At 40.0% G+C, this 18,700-nt stretch overlaps 1 protein-coding gene across 2 annotated transcripts in view; it reads right to left on the bottom strand.

The window, feature by feature from the left end:
* Positions 1–18,700, bottom strand: part of cdkal1 (CDK5 regulatory subunit associated protein 1-like 1) — a 322,974-nt gene that overhangs the window by 297,857 nt on the left and 6,417 nt on the right. For both annotated transcript variants that reach the window (XM_056762570.1, XM_056762571.1), the window contains exon 3: positions 17,063–17,175. In XM_056762570.1, the coding sequence (XP_056618548.1) occupies positions 17,063–17,175 (113 nt within the window). The remainder of the gene's footprint in view (positions 1–17,062; positions 17,176–18,700) is intronic.

Below are 18,700 nucleotides of genomic sequence, written 5' to 3'. Positions count from 1 at the left end.
TTCTCGCTTTGAAAAGGAATCCACCAACCCTTAAATGCTAAATCTACCTGTGGACTTAAGCGTTTTCTATGAATGGTAACAGAGGCAATACCCAGACAATATAGAAAAACATTTCTTTTTTTACTTTTAAACGTTATAGGAAACATTATATTTTCTGTTTCCGATTTGAAAGGTTTTTAATCATGCAATCGAGTTCATTACTGACTCTACATAACACACACGATTTGCTGTGGCAACAACAGTCAACTAAATTATTTAAGGGCGATCGCTTCGTATTAGAGCCGTGAATGCAGCTCGTGCTAGATCTAGGTAGAAAAAGGCCTGATAAACATCTCGATTATCATGATGAGCAGCCTTAGAGACAAGCATCCTTAATATGCTCAGACGACGAGGGCACTTGGGATCTGTTCTTGTAATGCCAAACCCAGGAGAGTCCCGATGTCGGCCAAAGTGGGCTTTTACGAAACCAGACGTTTGGGTTGCGTGTGCACCATTGGAGTGTATTCTCGCTGTGTACATTTGTGTACAATTAAAATCTAATCAAGAATTTAAATTAACTAGGGTCTCAAGTGAGGACGTTTCTAATGGTCATTTTTAGAAACCAAATGAAAATAACCAAACAAATCCCCAAAGTGTTTTCTAGTTTCACATTAGAGAACAAATTGTCTGTTTGGTTTGTTTGTTTCTAGCTAAACCTGTCGGGTTGACCGCATATTAAAACGTACTAATCGTCTGGATGGCAGATTAAAGCAGAGGCTGTCGATATTCCGGCCATCTGTGTGCAGTGTGAAATCCACTGATGATCGATACGCTTCAGATGCTCAGCGCGCTGGTCTGCGCTCTCCTGCTGAGCGTACTAATTCCAGCAGAATCAACAACACTGAGAGAAAATAGTCTGAAAAAACAGAGGTCAAGCTTTGAGAGATGTGCTTTTATAGTGTCCGTGTGTCCATTGACACACTAACATCATTGCATTTCAGAAAATATCATTTCACCCTACAGCATGCCCTCTTTACCACAAATAAACTAAACTATAGGGCTGTGCGACATATCAAAATTGGGCAAATTTGAAAATCACAATATTAAGCAATCTCTCTAACTTTACAAATTCAAAGTTTCAAATATACCACTTTGGATATCGTAAACAACGGTGATCTGAAGCTGCTCCAGAAGTACTTTAAGACAGCACAATGGTTAAACAAAATGCAACTAACAGAAAATGTTTAACCGAATCAAAATGTTAAACGAATATCTTAGTTTTAAAATTATTCAAAATTATTCAAAAAATTATACACTATGTGAGATAAAAAAAAAAAAAAAAAACTGAAACCGGAAGTGATTCTGGACCAGTCTTTACATCTTGGGAAGTGGTCTATAGTCTAATTTTAGGTTGATGCAGATAGCAGAGAGAATTGTGTGGGAAATGATCAATATTCAGAAATAATGTAAAATATGTATGTTGGTTGTATCATTATTTTATTCAATATTTTTTACACAATTTAAAAGTGTTTTTTTAACAAAAGGAATTATCGTATTGCATTTTGCATTATTTAGCATGCTATCACATATTGAATTTTTCTTTAATGTCGCTTAGCCCTAGTAAACCGATTCTTACAGGTGTGATATACTCTATAAAATGAATATTTATAAAATTTACTAATGTAAATAATTGTTCTTATGTGGAACACAATTAGAGAAATTCTGCTATATTAGTCGACTACTAGTGTGGACAAGGCCTTGGGTGAATGATTCCTTCTATAATAGATCTTCAAAGCAACCTATAAAAAACATTTCTTACTTTGCAAGTACATTTACCGTCATCCATGCCAATGCAAATGCCTTGTCCTGAGCCAGTTTGGTAATGGCAGTCTTAATGGCTGCAAGCGTACAAGCAGATTGACTGGCGACGATGCTTCATTCCCAGTAGGAGGTCTTTCTGCCCTCCATCCAACAGACTTCCACTCTTCATTCCCAGTGTACTAAACCAGTCCACCATCAGCCGGCGATCGAACGCCAGCCTGATCGCAGACTCGCTGAACACTCACCCCGTAACACCCAAGAGCCAACAGACGGCCATCAATGACCTCATCTATGTTTACTCGTCCTTAAATTACCATCACTCCTTGTTCTTCACCCGTCCCATCACCCCCCGCGGTTCTCTCTCTGTAGCAGATGGCTCAGGAGTGACATCACTCTCGGCACGCACCGATCCCCAGAAACAAGAAAGCTCCTGCACATTTCACTGATCTGGTCAAAATTGCGAGACCAGCCTGGAGCTCACACTTGGTGGCAGGGTTACCTGAGGTTAGTGGGGACATTTGCGACTGCGTCGCATGACAGACGGCCAAATACTATAAAGTCGGTGGTCCTGACTCTGGGTTGGTTGAGACGCGATATCTCTCCCCACACATGGCTGGACAGCGAAAACACATTTAGCTTCATAATCACATGGTGGACGAATTTCACACATAGCTGCGCAGAGAAAACCCTGGGTATTCTGCTGACAGGGAGATGTTGTGAAAGCTGCAGTACAGAGACCAACCCCAGCGCTTCATCCAATCGAAATAAATGTTTTTCATTGATTTAAATGAATTAAACTGGTTATCAAAAATTCATGTTCTTTTTTTCCTTTCAAATCAATGTTCAAGAATGTTCAATGTTCAGGTTGAATTCATGTTTTGAAAGCAGTACACGTCCCGGCAGTCAAATATATAATCTTAAACCACTAAACATGTGCACACGCATCTGTGCATGTACATGCATTTGTCTGTATGTATGCAAGTGTAGCACCAAAAGGTTTTTTGGTTGTCTGGAGTTGAATGCTTCTACACATGTTCTAGTTTCTCCACCACTCAGGCCAAAACTTTTTAGGATTGAAACTGAAAGAAACCACAGAATTCACTCAGCTATGTGCTTCTCATACCAATTACATGGTCACTGCAGAACGTTTATCATTTGTCCAAGAGATTGACGGATCTAGACACAAAACTCTTTGATAAGTTGTAAAAAGGGCTCGGGAGGCCACGTATTTCCAAACTCACAAGCCACTGATATTTGCTGCAGCCATCAAGGTTAAACACTTGGATACAGTCGCTCTATAAATGTAAGAAGCAAATCTATAAATGCCTTTATATAGAGACCTATTAGAGTGATGCAAAAAAAATCCACTGCATTGAAAAACAATCCAAAATAAGATTGAAAAGCATGCTGGATGAAACTTGGTCTTTCATCCAACTGAACACTGGAAAATCTCTCTGTATTCACATTTTTCACATCCCACATGTGTATATCAGACAGCTGTACAATTACTGAATGATTTTAATCAAGTATTAAATAAAAGATGTCTGTAACAAGCAAGGCGGGACAAGAGCTGTGAGGGAACGGAGGAGATCGGAAACATAATGTCCAGGCATGGTCCTCTTTCGTCGTACACTCCAGTCACTCCTCCTTTAATGCTTCCGATCTCCTCCGTGAGAGATGCGGGACCGGTGCAATGCGCAACTTACACTCATTATCACTCGTGTCACTGGCGTCGTTCCCTCACGGCTCTTGTCCCGCCATGCTCGTTACATTGTCAATGTTTAGCATTGAAAGCATTCAAGTATCCTATATCATATTATTTTGCATATTATTATTACGTAGCAAAAACAGGCCACTTTTTAAATAAATGCAGTAAAAGCATTCTGTGAAGACAACAGATACAACTTTATAGATACAACTTTCATGTAAAGTCACACACTTGGTGGTTTCAGTCAAGAAAAAAATGTTGCATTTTCTGGGGCATGACAGTCCAGCATTACGCAACCAGCAGGGCCACTATAAAGAGAGAGACAGACGGAATAAGCCTCCGAGATCGAATTATTGAAAGGTCGCTACTTTTCCACAAATTTCCCATGTTCTATTATTTACCCGTGCCTTGGCTGAGAAGCATGAGAAATGTGGAGAGACGTTGCAGAACCGGGTGGTGTAAAGCAACTGTCACTCGGACGGCCACACTGCTGGGATGGTCCTGACGGTGATTGATGTGCTGGTGACCGTAAGCATATTAAATCTCCCTGTGGCGTCTCGCACAAGGAGAAATTCATCTAAACAATTAAGCAAAGCTAGCATCCAGTATACCAACACCTTCAATCAACCTCTAATTAACAAAATCGACCAGACGTTCCTCTGGGAGTTTCTGAGGTCTGGGCGACATTTGGACGCGACACTTTTCCTTCCCAGAAAGGACATCCCTGAGAACACGAGGAGGAACACGTTTCCCGTCGATTGGCCCTGACAGTTTATCAGAGCGAGACAGGCGACGGCCCTCGATCCCAGAGCATCATTGACAGGGGACTGGTCAACTGTCATGGTGGTAAACCCAGATCCCACTGATATAAACTGCATGGGATATTAATGCAGTCACTGGGAACTGTTATAAATGGCCTCAAGCTCAAGGACACTATGGAAAACAACTGCTCAGAATCGAAAACATGCCAAGGCGGTTAATGCCCAATCGATTCAGTACTATAGATTTCTTCAAAATCAAAATACTATAATTTACTTACTTAACTTTTGCCAAAATCCATACGGCACAGGAACCCGATTCGACAAGGAGGAAAAGTGTTAGCCGGGCGAATGGAGAAAACATCCTTATGACAATTGAAAAAAAAGTTTAAATGAACAAAAGGACATTTAAACTCCAGCAATCTGGCCTGATCTCTCCCAATTTGCCCATGCAGGTCTTGTATAAGCAATTATTCACCATTTCGAAAACACTGGAAGGTCAGTGCCTTTTCATTCCCTGAGTTGGCTTTGCTGCATCAAACGCTCCACGCTGTAGGCAAATTGCTATTGCGTCTTTGAGTCACTGGAGGCTTTCAAAAGCATTTCACTCTTTCATTTGTATTTATCCGGCATGGCTGCACCAGGTAGCAGAGGGTCCAGACATGCAGAATTAATCCATAACAAGTCCCGTCCTCTCGGGTCACCCATCCACACTCTTCTCCTTCAGCAGGTGGTCAGGGTAATGCATTCATTAAAATTGATGTCTGAGAGAAACAACCTGTACACTGCGTTATTTTGCTGGTAAGAAAAAGAAGTGTGAAAGTAGCTTATAAAAGCTGCCTTGAAAACCCTCATTCTTGGCCGTCTTCCTCGACTGCAGCTGTAAACAACCTCGTCTTTGGATTCTGCCCCAAATCCCTGTCACTTTAATTACTTATACTTCTGTTAAGAAAATTACGTCTTTCTCTTCACACCCATTCATGAGTGAGAAAACATTTTGCAGTTGTTTTGTTACCAAGGACTGCGACATGGAGCTTTGACAACCAGAGTTGGCCTGCGACAGCGATGTTGCCACATTGACTGTTTTGCTTCGCTCTGAAAAACAAAAGTTATTTCTCCTAAAGCAAGTAAAATACGCAAACGTCTCATTCAGTTGTGGTTTTGTCAAGGTCTTTAATAGAAGACAGAAGGTGTCATTTTGATGGTCTTTTCACAGGAGTTCTTCCATTTCCAAGCCCAACAACAAACCACTGCAGATGTGTGATGATCAGAAGGACAATATAACAGCATTGTGTAATGACGATGTTTGTGACATGAGATTAGAGGTCGGCTGATTTTGGAGATTTTTTAATTAATCTGCTTCCACCGACTGTGCTGCAAACTAGCGGATTTACAGGCAGGCACATCTGTGAGCAGCTAAGCGTCGTTGTGGAATACGCGGTGCTGCCTGTTGTGTCACAACACTGTGATATCCCTCTGCCTGCAAACGTTTTAACTATCTGCTAACTTCACAAGAAAACAGAAAACTTAATTTCTTTTAATGCTTCGTTCTTAGTCTAGCTTTGTTTATACAATTGATTAAATATGATGCTATTGAAAATGCAAGTTAATTTTTAGAACTCTGTTGTTGAGGAGCTTCAACCACATAGTTGTACGAAAACCTGGTGACGAGCCCAGCAGATTAATTATTACAGTGGTCTGCATTGTATGGCTAGATAAAGTCTGACGTTATCAATACTGTTTCTGTAACGGAGAAATTCTCTTCCTCTGAGGCTGCGTGTGAGGAGGAACAACTCTGCAGCCATGCCTTGTAAAAGGCGACACTTCTGGCAAAAACATGCACGTTAACTTTCCTGCTTAAATGTGTCTATGGGGTGGACTCTGTTTATACTTGGTATTAGGATGCGTTTTGTTGATCTAATGGACGAAAAAAGTGCAGACAATTTACAAATAAATAAACATACAGAGAGAAGCGGGTTAATTTCTGCTCTGACAGCCGCGTGACATGTGAACACTAAGTGCGTGTTAGAAATCTGAAATGGAGAGAAAACATTCTGCTTGCTTGGTTTATTCATCATTAAACCAAACTTTTAAGTCTTCAGTCTTCGTTTACCCATTATGTCCGTCTGCTGTCGTTCGCGGCTGTTTAAAAGCTCAATCTTTCGCAATCAAATGCACTGATTTGAAAAGACATTTCTTCAATAAATGTTTACTTTAATATTCTGTATAACTTCTTATTACTTCATTAGATTTAATGAGATGAAGGTGGAAAAAAGAAAATCGTCCAAACATATCGGCCATCAGCGGACCTGATTTAAAAAAATCTGCATGGGTCAGAAAAAAACACATATCGGTCAACCTCTGCATGAGATATTCAGTATATATGACGGTCACCAAGCCGAGGCAAGAGGAAAATGGATAAAACCCTACCTATCTTCTCATACATCAATGCAGGTAATAGTAAACTTGGACAGGTCCTATAACCTCACTCACACATAACATGTGGAAATAAATTGATCCGAGCCACTGGCCCGCGCTCCAAACCAGAGATTCGGGAGTTATTACGTGGAGGTGAAAGGTCCGATGTCAAACAGCCACATGGCCGCAAGTCCGCGATAGGCTGAACACCACCATGCACTGATTGCTACCAGCGACGGATGGCACCATCTACCATTTTGTATCAATCGAGAATTTTCTATTTCTCTTGATGTAATGGCTGCAAAGATAATTTCATCCCACTGTGACTGATGGTGGAGGGGGAGGACTCTGATACGAGCTCGGCCTGAGCTGTGTTTATGGGATTCGGGGTGGAGGGGAAAAGGTTGTGGAATGAGGAATGAGGCTTGTCGGATGAAAACATCATTGACCGACATGAAGCCCAGAAGACTGTAGATTGCAGTCAGAGAAATCCATCTGACCGACAGCCACTTCAAAGATTCACAGTCAGATCCTCGCATAAGTAATCACGAAAGACACTAGAGCTCAGGTGATGAAAATAAACACCGCCCAAACTCAACCTTGAAGATCTTAGGACAGCAGGACAGAAGGTCAGATTATGTAAGATTCTTTGATCTACAATCGGTTAAAGGTAAAGTTCTTCTGTGGAACACAGAATGTTTTTAGGTTATCAACGTTCTTCTAAATATCTTTTGGTGTTAGTAACACAGTTTTGAATGACACGAGGATGACCCCGAGCAACCCAGCACAGCTCACAAGAGGTCTGTCGCTTCCCAGCAGTAACTCCAAATAAAAGATTTAAGTCAACACAACAGCGATTTAATGCTAGTCAAGTTCTCCCTTCACATAATAAACACAGGTCAAAGCGATCAAACTAGCTAATACAATGGTTGGTGGGGGTCAGAAGGCGTAGAGAAGATTCGAGTATGTTCTGGTTTATCACCGAGACAACACGCCCAGTGAAATGAAACCTAAAGCCATATTCATAAATCAAACATTTGACTCGAATGCTTATCACTTAATACAGGAATCAAAATATACAGTTCAAAAGCCCACAAGATTAGACTTTGGTCAATTTATCTTACAGTATTACTGGTGTGACGTATATCTAGTGTAGTGAGTAGTGATTTTTAATATTACTCCTAGAAACTCACTGTCCTGAATATACGTTAATTATAGACATTCAACAGTATAATTGAGAGCTATAATGTCTAACAGGTAGTTAATATAAAGAAATTGAATGAAGTTCTCAAGAACTTAACAGTCTTTAATGCTAAATTATAAATAAAATACATAAGAATTCTCATTATAGCTACAAAATACACACATTGAATTCCTCTTTTCTCTTGCTCTTTTATTAACATTAGTAGGTTTAAGAATGTGGCCCTACGCTCTACGCAGATCTGACACCTTTCACATTTTCTTTGCATTAATTAAATTTTTTATTGAAGACTTTGAAGTCTGTGCTAACAAAAATGCTTGACAAAAACAAGCTTTCTGACATAATCTTGTGTGTTTTGTGGTCGTGTTCTTTCAATCTTGTGCTTTTGTTCATTCAAGCTCTCTGACAGAGATGCACTGCCGCAGCCTTTAGCCGGTGACTGTACACACCAGACTGGACCGCTGTCGCGTTGCGTTTTGCCAAGTCCCAGAGTTAAAAAAGAATTAAAGAGCGCGTTTATAAAATATAACGCTAGACAAAGGACGACAAGCGTGTGGGCTTATCGTCCCGGTGTGGACAGGCCTCTATGTCACGTCTTCCGTTCTTCTGCAGACATATAAGGTATTTTGAAGACCATTGGTAAACGAATAACATTGACTCCCATTGACCTCCATTGAGTGAAACCACGGATATATGTCTCAAAATATCTTTTGTTTCCACAGAAGAAAGAGTAATTTACAGGTTTGACTGACAAGAGGGTGAATAAATGATTATAGAATGTTTATTTTTGGGAGAAGCATGCCTTTGATTTTTTATTTGTTTTTTTACTTCAACACATGTATAGAAAAAGTAATCAGAGTGGCTTATACAAAGTGGCAAAAGTTGCAGCTTTAAGCATTAACCCAGAGATAAGTGATGACACAATGCACAGAATTATATTCTGGTTAACTAAACATCTCTCTCTTGCCTATTCTACAGAGACATATTCTGGTAACCTTTAGATTTTTTAATTAATTAACTACTAAATGTCTATGTGAATCAATAAATCAACCTTTGATTGGAGTATACACCAAATCTCACGGTTGCAATTCCTGCCTTAATGTCAATGTGTACACATTTGATTTGCCTTTAATGCAGCAAAAATCATATTGAAATATAAGCATAACATAAATTCAGAATGCTATGATTGGGCAGTGGGTCAATGTGTCATGTACGGCATCACTGTCTTTGGACAGCAGGACAGGTAGATGACGACATTCATTAGATGACTCATCCAGGATATTTGTGGCATATATGATCGATTCGACTTGCAAAACAGTAAACTGAAATCACACTACAGAGAAGCTCTGAGGTACTCTGTGTCTGTGACCCGTGGCAGAAAACCTTGCCGGATGAAAATCACCAAACAATAAAATGGAGAATAAGCTTGACAATTACACAGTCCAAATAACTCCTAATAATTCTTTCAATTAAAACCACAAAGCACAAGGAGCACGACGGTCTTCTAAAGTCCCCTAAAGCAACAGTCCAGTGTGACGGCTGAGTTCTTTCCATTTCTTCATCCTGTAAATTGATCCTGTGCATGTGTCTGCAGAATCATCAACGACGACCGGAGAAGCACAGCTCGAGCCTGATTGAGAGCCGCTACGGATGCACCAGCACCTCCACTCTCCGGCTTCAGAGCTTTCCACATCCGCCTCTCTGACCGTCTCCCCTTCTGGTTTCGGGAAGAGAAACACTGTCATAATACGGTAAACTGCTCCCGGAGCAAAGTGTTGAGTTGGAGAAACTGTGGTAGCAGCACACACGAGCAGCGAGCTGCTCTGTACCCGGCGAACGGAGGAGGCTGGGGCATCGGCAGCAGATGAACGCTCATTGGCCGACTCTGATAGATACGTAGCGCTGCGTAGATCGCGTTCAGCCAATCATAAAACTACGGGCAAAGGGTACTTTATGAATGAACAGCAACACGTGCAAGGTGTGCGCATTTCTATGCACCAAAAAACACTGAATAAAGGGCATATATAATACCTTGAAGAAAGGTATTACACTCAGAAGTCTAAAAACCTTGTCTGTATGCTCCATTTCAGATTTGATGCAATAATGTGAGTTAAATCTAATTTTTCCAAATATATTATAAATAAAACAGAACATGTAAATGAAAATGAGAAGTAAAAAAGTGAGGATGGAAAGGAGATATTATATGATGTTTTTACCGTAGATCAAAGGTGTTTAATGTTTGATGGCAGCATCATCTGTTATGTAAATCATTGAGGTCTGTCATTGTTGACTTAAAAAAGATGAAAATTTGAGAATAGGAGTTTGTATCTCAGGTCAATAGCACCCCCTACAGATGAACATTATTTAGTTGCTAAAAACGTTCATTCCTAAACATTTTATGTTTCATTGACATTTTAATATTATAAGTGATTGACAGTTCAAGGAAATAATCTACACCTTTAAAAAGTTTTGCAAGCCATTTTTATAAAACAAACCTTCAAGCCCATCTGTTTCTGCCACATCAGCATTGTGACATCTCAATCTTGTGCTTTCAGAGAACATTCAAAACAAACTGTTGCGATATAAACTGACCTTGTGATTCCAGCGCGGTTGCATTTCTGTGTACAGCAGCATCCACGTGTGTTCACACTTAAAACATAACACGTGCATGTAGTCAGAGTAAAGAATGTATCTGCACATTAAACAAAAGACCCATAAAAAAACGTTACATTCAATTTAAGACATGCTTACACCAAACAAAGCATGACATCATGCATTCCCTGAGAAGTCCACATTCATCTCCTCAATGTTTTCAACAGAGCGGTATGATGGTACAAGAACAGTGTCAGTTCTGTGGGTGAACACTGCCACCTGCAGGCCAACAAAACTGCTGTACCCAGCTTTATAAACTGAAGCTTCTGACAAAGCTGTGAATACATAATTCAACACTCAGAAACACACTGCAGACGTTTCTGAAACCATATTAAGAAGTATCAAGCCTGCAATACCAGAATGTAAAGTCCTGTACTCAAAATATTTTGTGGTGCGAGTCTAAAGTCTGGATGTCAAGTCAAGTCTCTAGCCGATCCAGACAATATTCCAGTGACTGTCATTTTAATGTCTTGAGTTAAAAAACATAATTTTAATTTTGTGATGAACTATCCCTTTAACTGTAGAATGAAGGACAAAATATATATCAATCTCAGAGAAGCAAAACAACACAACAAGTTCCGGATCTTTAACAGAATGAGAGCAGGTGTGTGCGGACACACGAGTGGTATATCGGGTTAGACTGAACACTGATGATAAAACCCTGTTCCAACCACAGAGAAGGCATAAGGTTACACCATATGTCAGACGGCATCCGCTCAATGTCTGCTCACACTCAGGTCCCCCCATTGTCTATCATAGTATTTATTTCCCCTGCTATGGCAGTAAATTGGAATCTGCTCCTTTACTGACATTCTTCCAAATATAGTCATTTATGTCTAGCAGAACAAAAAAATGTATACAGGTTTGGAACAATCTGAGGGTGAGTATCTAATGACAGAATTTTCATTTTTGGGTGAACTGTCCCTTTAAAGGGCCCTTCATCTTTACAAGGAAGCCATGAGCAGGCATTACATATCAGGCTTCCATGGAAGGATAATGACACACATTAAAATGAAAGGAAAACACATTTTCACTGATTATAGTGTTGCTACAAGGGTTTGCCATGCTTAATGTCCAAACCAACCATTTTAACACCCTGCTCCCAAGCCCTAACTTGAAAGACTTGTCCCAACTTTTGGTGCGAACATGTTTGCCTATGTTTTAGTGTGATAACAAAAACAGATTCTAAACATTCTAAAATACACTACAGTCAAGAGGTGTGGAGGAAAATACAATTAGGTTTGCTTGAATTAGACATTTTAGCAAAAACATAGCTTCGTTATCTTAGTGTTTTACTATAGTTTTCGTCTTAAAGTTTTCTGTAAATCTAGCACTTTGCTTATAATAATGCTTCCTTCATCTAGTAAGTGCATCGTAAAAGCATGTAACGTGTTTTTGGCTAAATCTTCCACTCAATAAAAAAACGTTATCCCTGCGCAACTGAAATAACCAATCAAAGACTAAACTACCACTTCTAAAGTCCACATCAAACCGAATTTCCTGAAGTACGATTGCAGTAATTTCCCTTCAATTGAGAGGAAACAAACAAACAAAAGTGCCACAATTAGTCGACAAACTGCACACATCCTGAGTGACATCAAACACATGCAACCACCATGCTGCGATAGAAAGAGATGGAAACAGAAATTATAGAGAGATCAGAGATAAAAACAGCAGCCAGCAAGGTATCAGTGTTTACCTCATTCCCAGATTGAAAATCACAGAAAGATAACACATTTAAAGGTCCACGGAGTAATTTTTTTGGAAGATCTATTGTTTTTAATATGTATAACTATGTGTTCAGAGGTGTATAAAGAGTCCATGTGATGAAGCGTTATCTTTTTTATTAGAATGTGCTATTTCGATCTACATTCAGGGCAGGTCTGCTTGCATTAAAAGTTGCCATATCACACTTTTTGTTTAACCCAAAATGGACAAGCTGCTCTACAGAAAGCATTTCAGAAATAAGTAATCTCCTTCGCCAAGGAAGCAAAAACGTGACGACATCTAATGTCGCAGTAAGACTAGACTTTGAGCATGCGAAATTCGTTCGAACGGTGCTGCAAAAATGGGCGGGAATGATTCCTCCATCTCTAACATTTCTGTACCGAGGTGTCACATTTTGAGGTGTTGATATTCTATTGGCCTTACGCATTCACGCGACGTGAATTCCCAGGTCAGAGTTAAGCGACCAAAATTTTGCCACGCAGCAAAATTGAAAATATTTGCTTGCGTTTGGGGTCTGGATCATTCGCGTATGAATTGAAGTCAATGGAGCAAAAAGGCAAGTGTGACAAAAAAAAGGCAAGCGTGAATAATGTCCCAGAGCAGCTTTAGAGGAAGTCTAGAGTTTTGCATCACACACTCTCACCTGTCAAGATTTCTTAGAAACCAGCTCAACAGCACAACTGGTCAACATTAAAAATGCCATGCAAAAAACATAACCAGGAATCGTTTCAGTCTGCCATTCCGCAGAGCCGTTCGCTCGCTTTCAGGCCTTCAGGCGAGGAGGATGCTACAAGCTCCTCCATTAGCGTTTCAGATGCCTGGTGCGTTTAATGGACTCTCAGCAGAAGGGTCTGTGGTTTCACATGATTTGCAATAGCATGATTGTCAAGTACACGGTCAGGACAAGCTGGTGCCCATTACAGTGCAGCAGTCTCACAAAGAAGGCTATAAGATGGGGATCGTTGCCAGCATAGTTATGCCTGCATATGCTCATATAAGTGCAAACTGAGCCAGACCAGGCTTTCGATTTTTTCTAGGACCAGTGTGTCATTTTTTGGAGGATCTATTGACAGAAATACAATATAATATACTAGGGCTGGGCGATATGGCCAAAAATTCATATCTCAGTATTTTTAGAAGGAATAACAGTATATGGTATATATCCGCTATTTTTTACCAACAGGAATAAATTGTTACTCGAAAATCAAAGCCTTTTTTAAACCTTCATTTGAACAGTTTCTGAGCAAAATAAAATGCAAATACAAAATCCCTGTTTACAAATAAACAGCTTCACAACATATTTTAAATTATATAAAATATTTGATAAATAAATTTTTTCCTCCTGCTTAACACTGTATACAGCTCTAGTGTGAAGCTATGCAAATAACAAAATGAACAGAACCATAAAAAACATAACTACTAAGAGTTTCAGCTATATGCTCCCAGGTATGGTCTTGGGGAAAATAGCTGGTTTGAAGACACGCAGTTTTCATTTCCCAATCTTCAAGAAAATGAACTGTCAAAGCCGCTCGGAAAGCTTCCGTCTGACCTCACTGTACATTTGCGACAGAGCTTCTGTCGCAAAGTACATGCGACTGGGTAACTTGTATCTTGGGTCAATGGTTTTTAGCAGCGTTTTAAAACTTTCTTGTTCCACTGTTGCAATAGGAACCATGTCTTTAGCAATGTGATAAGCTACCGCCTTAGTTATATCGCACCACTCGCAACTTTCTTTTTGTAAGGCACACTTCGGGTAAGAGAAGCTTCCAGAGAGCTTTGTTTCTGGACAAATGTTTTGAGTTGCGTGGTCTTCGTGCCGAAGTTGTAGCACAAAGTTGTAAACACTCATCGTACTGCACTTTATGGTAATTTTGTAAGTGGTGGAAGAGATTTGATGTGCTTCCACATTTTGATACAACGAATTTATCACATTCCCTACAGATTGGCTGTTTTTGCTTCTCATCAAAACTTTTAAATCCCAACCCCCTCCATCAATGAGTGAACCGTTGTTTTCTTTTTTACTAACCAGAAAGTTTTCTGTAGTGTTGACCGGCGGCACGTGTACCTCCATGTCGCATGCTACCTTGTGTGCTGGAGCAGGCAAGCGGGCACGATCTGGTTCGTGCAGCGCGAGCGCGTTCACGGCATCAAACCATATCGATATCAACGATATAGGCTAATCCCGCATCGCGTTGGGTAAACATATCGATATATCCCTCCAACTCTGTATACCGCCCAGCCCTATAATATAACCAACTATATCTTCAGAGGTGTTTAAAGATCTTACATAATGAAGCGTTATGTGTTTATTACCTTAGAATGAGCTATCTCTATCTACATACACCGCGGTCCCCTTGCATGAAATTGGCCATGTTGTTTCCACAGTAGCCCTAAATGAACAAACTGCTCTATAGAATGCGTTTTGTAAATATGTCATCTCCTTCTGCGAAAAAACGAAAGCGTGATGACATCTTAGTCGAATGTCAGCCACCATAGTGTTTGAAAGGGAGGGGGAAGCGGGAGCGAGCCATTGGTTGCAATTTACAACCTCACCACTAATTGCCGCTAAATTTCATCCACTGGACCTTCAAGTATTAAACTTGTGGCTCGTTGACTTTAAACATCAGATAATAAAATGGACGCAAACCCCATACATGTGCACTGAAGGAGGTGCCTGTTTGCGCGTGGATCTTAGTTCTTCCATATTTTAGCTTCTTTAGCTTCTGTCCATCACAACATCCAAAAACAGCAGTACACAGGGAACTGTTCTTCATAGAGATCACATAGCATTTTACTTGCTTTGGTTTTTTCTTTGGAGTTTTATACTATTTCACACTATTGAACCGAATGAATGTCCAAGAGAATGTTATTTCACAGCCTTGAGATGTTAGCTTGCTTTCAATTATATGAGAACTTTAAATAAATGCCATGTGGAAAACTCACAAAGCAGGAGAAAGATTTGCAAGCCCCTCTCATTTGTATGAGTCCTGTATAATTCATGGCAGCTGTGAACTGTTGCCTTAGTCAAGTTTAAATATCTCTGGTTAATTGCTGTTGTCTGGAAAAGATCACTAGTGCCCTTACTGGTACAGCCGAATAGCACTTTTGTGAGCAAAAACCTGCTGCATACAATTCAGCCAAATCTTAACCATTCTTAATGGTGGATTTAAATATCCTCCGTCATTTTTAAGAAGCGAAAATCACTAACTAATTTAACAAAACCAAAATAGTTACTGAAATCAACAATTTTTCATATAATACTTTATCAAAGTTCTGCATGTCTAACTCCCTCCACCAAATGACCCCACAGTTCCAACATCTCTTCAACGAGAGGATTCATTTCAGACAGACATGCTGATAACTACCAGATGGCCATGCTGAGTGGCCAGGCAGAGCACTCGGTAACACAAGAGAGCCCTTGTTTCTTTATCAGAGGACAGGAACGAGCAAAAATATACATACTGGCCCCGGTCATTAACCCCTGCTGCTGATAACACTGCCCTAGCCCTCTAGAAAGTTCCATGATGTCTTCTGTTTATTAAAAAGCCAGAAGACCTCTTTGAAACTTTAGCACATTATAGTGTCACCAATTGATTTTTTGGTCTAAAATGAGATGCTGAATATACAAATGTGGTGACCGTTTCAAGAAGATAACAAAGAGGTGCAAGAGATGATAGTTACAGTGCAGTGATGAAAACAAACAAAAATGTAAGAAAAAATAAAACCGATACACTGCAGCAAACATCCATCTCTGTATTACAAAAGCAGATCATTTTGTTTGTAGCGGACTGATAACAGTGCTTGTTTGGTTTGGTTTGACCGCCATCTTGTGTTGGTTTCACTGAACTAAAACCAACAATACCATTATTCTGCTTATTCGGTCTTAAATAGATCTTTCAGAAAAACCCTCTTAATCCATCAGACAAATTTTCGTTTAAATACGATTTTTTTATCAAGCTTCTACATTTACTTTTAGCAATACCAGATATAAAAGACTGGTCAGGGTGTTGAATTTAGTGGGTTTTTAGTATGTGTGGAGAATTCAAACAACACTCTCATTTTTGATGGAGGTGGCTTTCAGGGTGTTTTGCATCAACTCTTCATATAAACAAAGCCGTTTTTGGACAGTCACCCTCCCTCATATTAAAACACTGTGACCTACACATTGTAAATTTTAACAGCACAATGAAAGTTTGGTAAATCCAGTTCTGTATACACACAGTTCACTAATCAACAGGAGTGACCGCCTTCTACTGCCGAATTAACTCCCGAACAATGGAGGTAGTGTAAGCCATATTTACAAAAAAACTATGCAGTGTGCATGGAACCAAACTTAACAACAAGTTGTTAATAATATATTTAAATGCACATCACAGATGTGTCTTTGTCTGTTTTTAGAGGTGCAAGAAAATAAAATTTTGACAGATGTAGGGACCCTGCGCTAAAGTGACAGTGTTGCCAGATCTTGATAGAAAAAAATCTGCAAAGAAGATGTTCAGTAATCGTTTAGTTAAAAATGACGTACAAAACAAGTCTTCAGCCAAAAAATTGCAGATCCAGATGAAATTTAATTCTTATTCTCAACTAGAAGACGCCAAAACGCTTCTATGGGTATGGTGTCAATCATCACAAATGAGGGATCCTTGTTCAATACACACATGGAGCGATCATTAAAAGGGGTTTCCTCCCGCATTAAATTGTGCACAGAAACTGCCACAATAAAAGCTTTGCACCTACAGGATAAACATCAGTAAGAGTGTAAACACAGCAGACAGACTGTTTGGTTTACACAGGTACCTGTTATTTTATAGCCACTGGCAGCCAACTGTCCAGCCATGTATTCTCCATCAGAGTTGTTGTGAGAGCAACCCCACGTCCTCACCCAGACCTTCTGTGTGCCTGGAATTACACTGTCAGAGAAAGAAAGGTAAAAATAAGATGTTGATGTATAATACGTGAACAGCTTCAAAGTATGAAATCAATGATAGAAAATCTGGATTTAAATCTGTGTACATGTCATATGTGTATCTGCCCCTGTAAACTGAACTGGTCTAAAATAAGGGCAATTTCTAAGCTTTTGCCACTAGATGAAAACAATAAAACAATGTGTGCAGCAGTGAAAAAATACAAATTTTAAAAGCATTTAGATAAGTGGTCCTCAACAGGGGGGTCGTGGCCCACACTCACATCCAGGCATCCAGCTCACTTCCAAGGGGGCCTCATGAGGACTAGTATTTTAAATGAACATAGACAGATAAAAGAAAAAGGTTTGGTTGAAGTCAGGACTATGACTAAGATTGTTGTGCTTCTGGCAGCTGTATTTTTGATTTGGTATCTTTTTGTGACAATCAAAAGAGTTCTTGTGTATTTGTCATCACGGTGTTTCGACCACACATTTCAGAATGCCGCACGCACAGGAGGTCATGTGACAAGAACCAACCAGCCAAACCGATAGAGAAAAGCTCAGTGTAGACGGTGACACAGCATAAACACATTTAGTAGCAGAGCTTTTGCAATGTATTTTCAGTGCATATTTACATTTAGTCATTTAGCAGATTCTTTTATCCAAAGTGACTTACAGGTGGGGTAAGCAATGGAAGAAATTGGGACAGCATAAGTACAACAAAAGCATAAGTGCAATCAAAATAAGAAGACTGGTTTCATATAACCCAACACAGTATACAGAGCTACGTTAGAGTTTTTTTTTTTACAAAGAATAGAAAAGAAATAGAAGTAAGAACTGATCAGTAGGGTGTTGACGGAAGAGATGTGTTTTAGACGTTTTTTAAAGATGGCTACAGAATCTGAGGATCTTGTAGCAGCGGGCAGATCATTCCACATAGGTGGAACCAATCCGGAGAAGGTACGTGAGAGAGATGTTTTACCTTTTTGGATGGCATCACAAGACGTTGTTCGTTTGCAGAGCGTAGGGATCTGGCGGGTACATATGTCTGCATTAGTGAGTGAAGATAAGGGGGTGCCGAACCAGTGGTGGTCTTTTAGGCCAGGAGCAGAGTCTTGAATTTGATGCGAGCGACTATAGGGACCCAATCTAGCTTAATGAATAGAGGAGTGACGTGTGCTCTCTTCGGCATTCTTGCCGCGGCATTCTGGATCATCTGTAGAGGTTTGGTTGTGCAAGCTGGAAGTCCACCCAGTAGCGCATTGCAGTAGTCCAGTCTGGACAGGACAAGAGCTTGTTCTAGGACTTGTGTAGCATGCTCTGATAGGAAGGGTCTAATTTTCCTAATATTGTAGAGGATAATCTACAGGACCGGGCAGTGCTGGCAACTTGAACTTGGCTGATCATCGATCACCACTGCCAGGTTTCTCGCCTTTCTGGAAGATGTGATGGTTGGTGAGCCCAGTTGAATGAAGAGGTTGTGATGAGTCTTTGTGTCGGCCGGGATTACACGCAGTTCTGTTTTTGTAAGG

Source organism: Triplophysa dalaica, chromosome 12, assembly GCF_015846415.1.
Source record: "Triplophysa dalaica isolate WHDGS20190420 chromosome 12, ASM1584641v1, whole genome shotgun sequence".
Lineage (NCBI taxonomy): Eukaryota > Metazoa > Chordata > Actinopteri > Cypriniformes > Nemacheilidae > Triplophysa > Triplophysa dalaica.
This window is presented reverse-complemented; position numbering and strand designations above follow the sequence as displayed.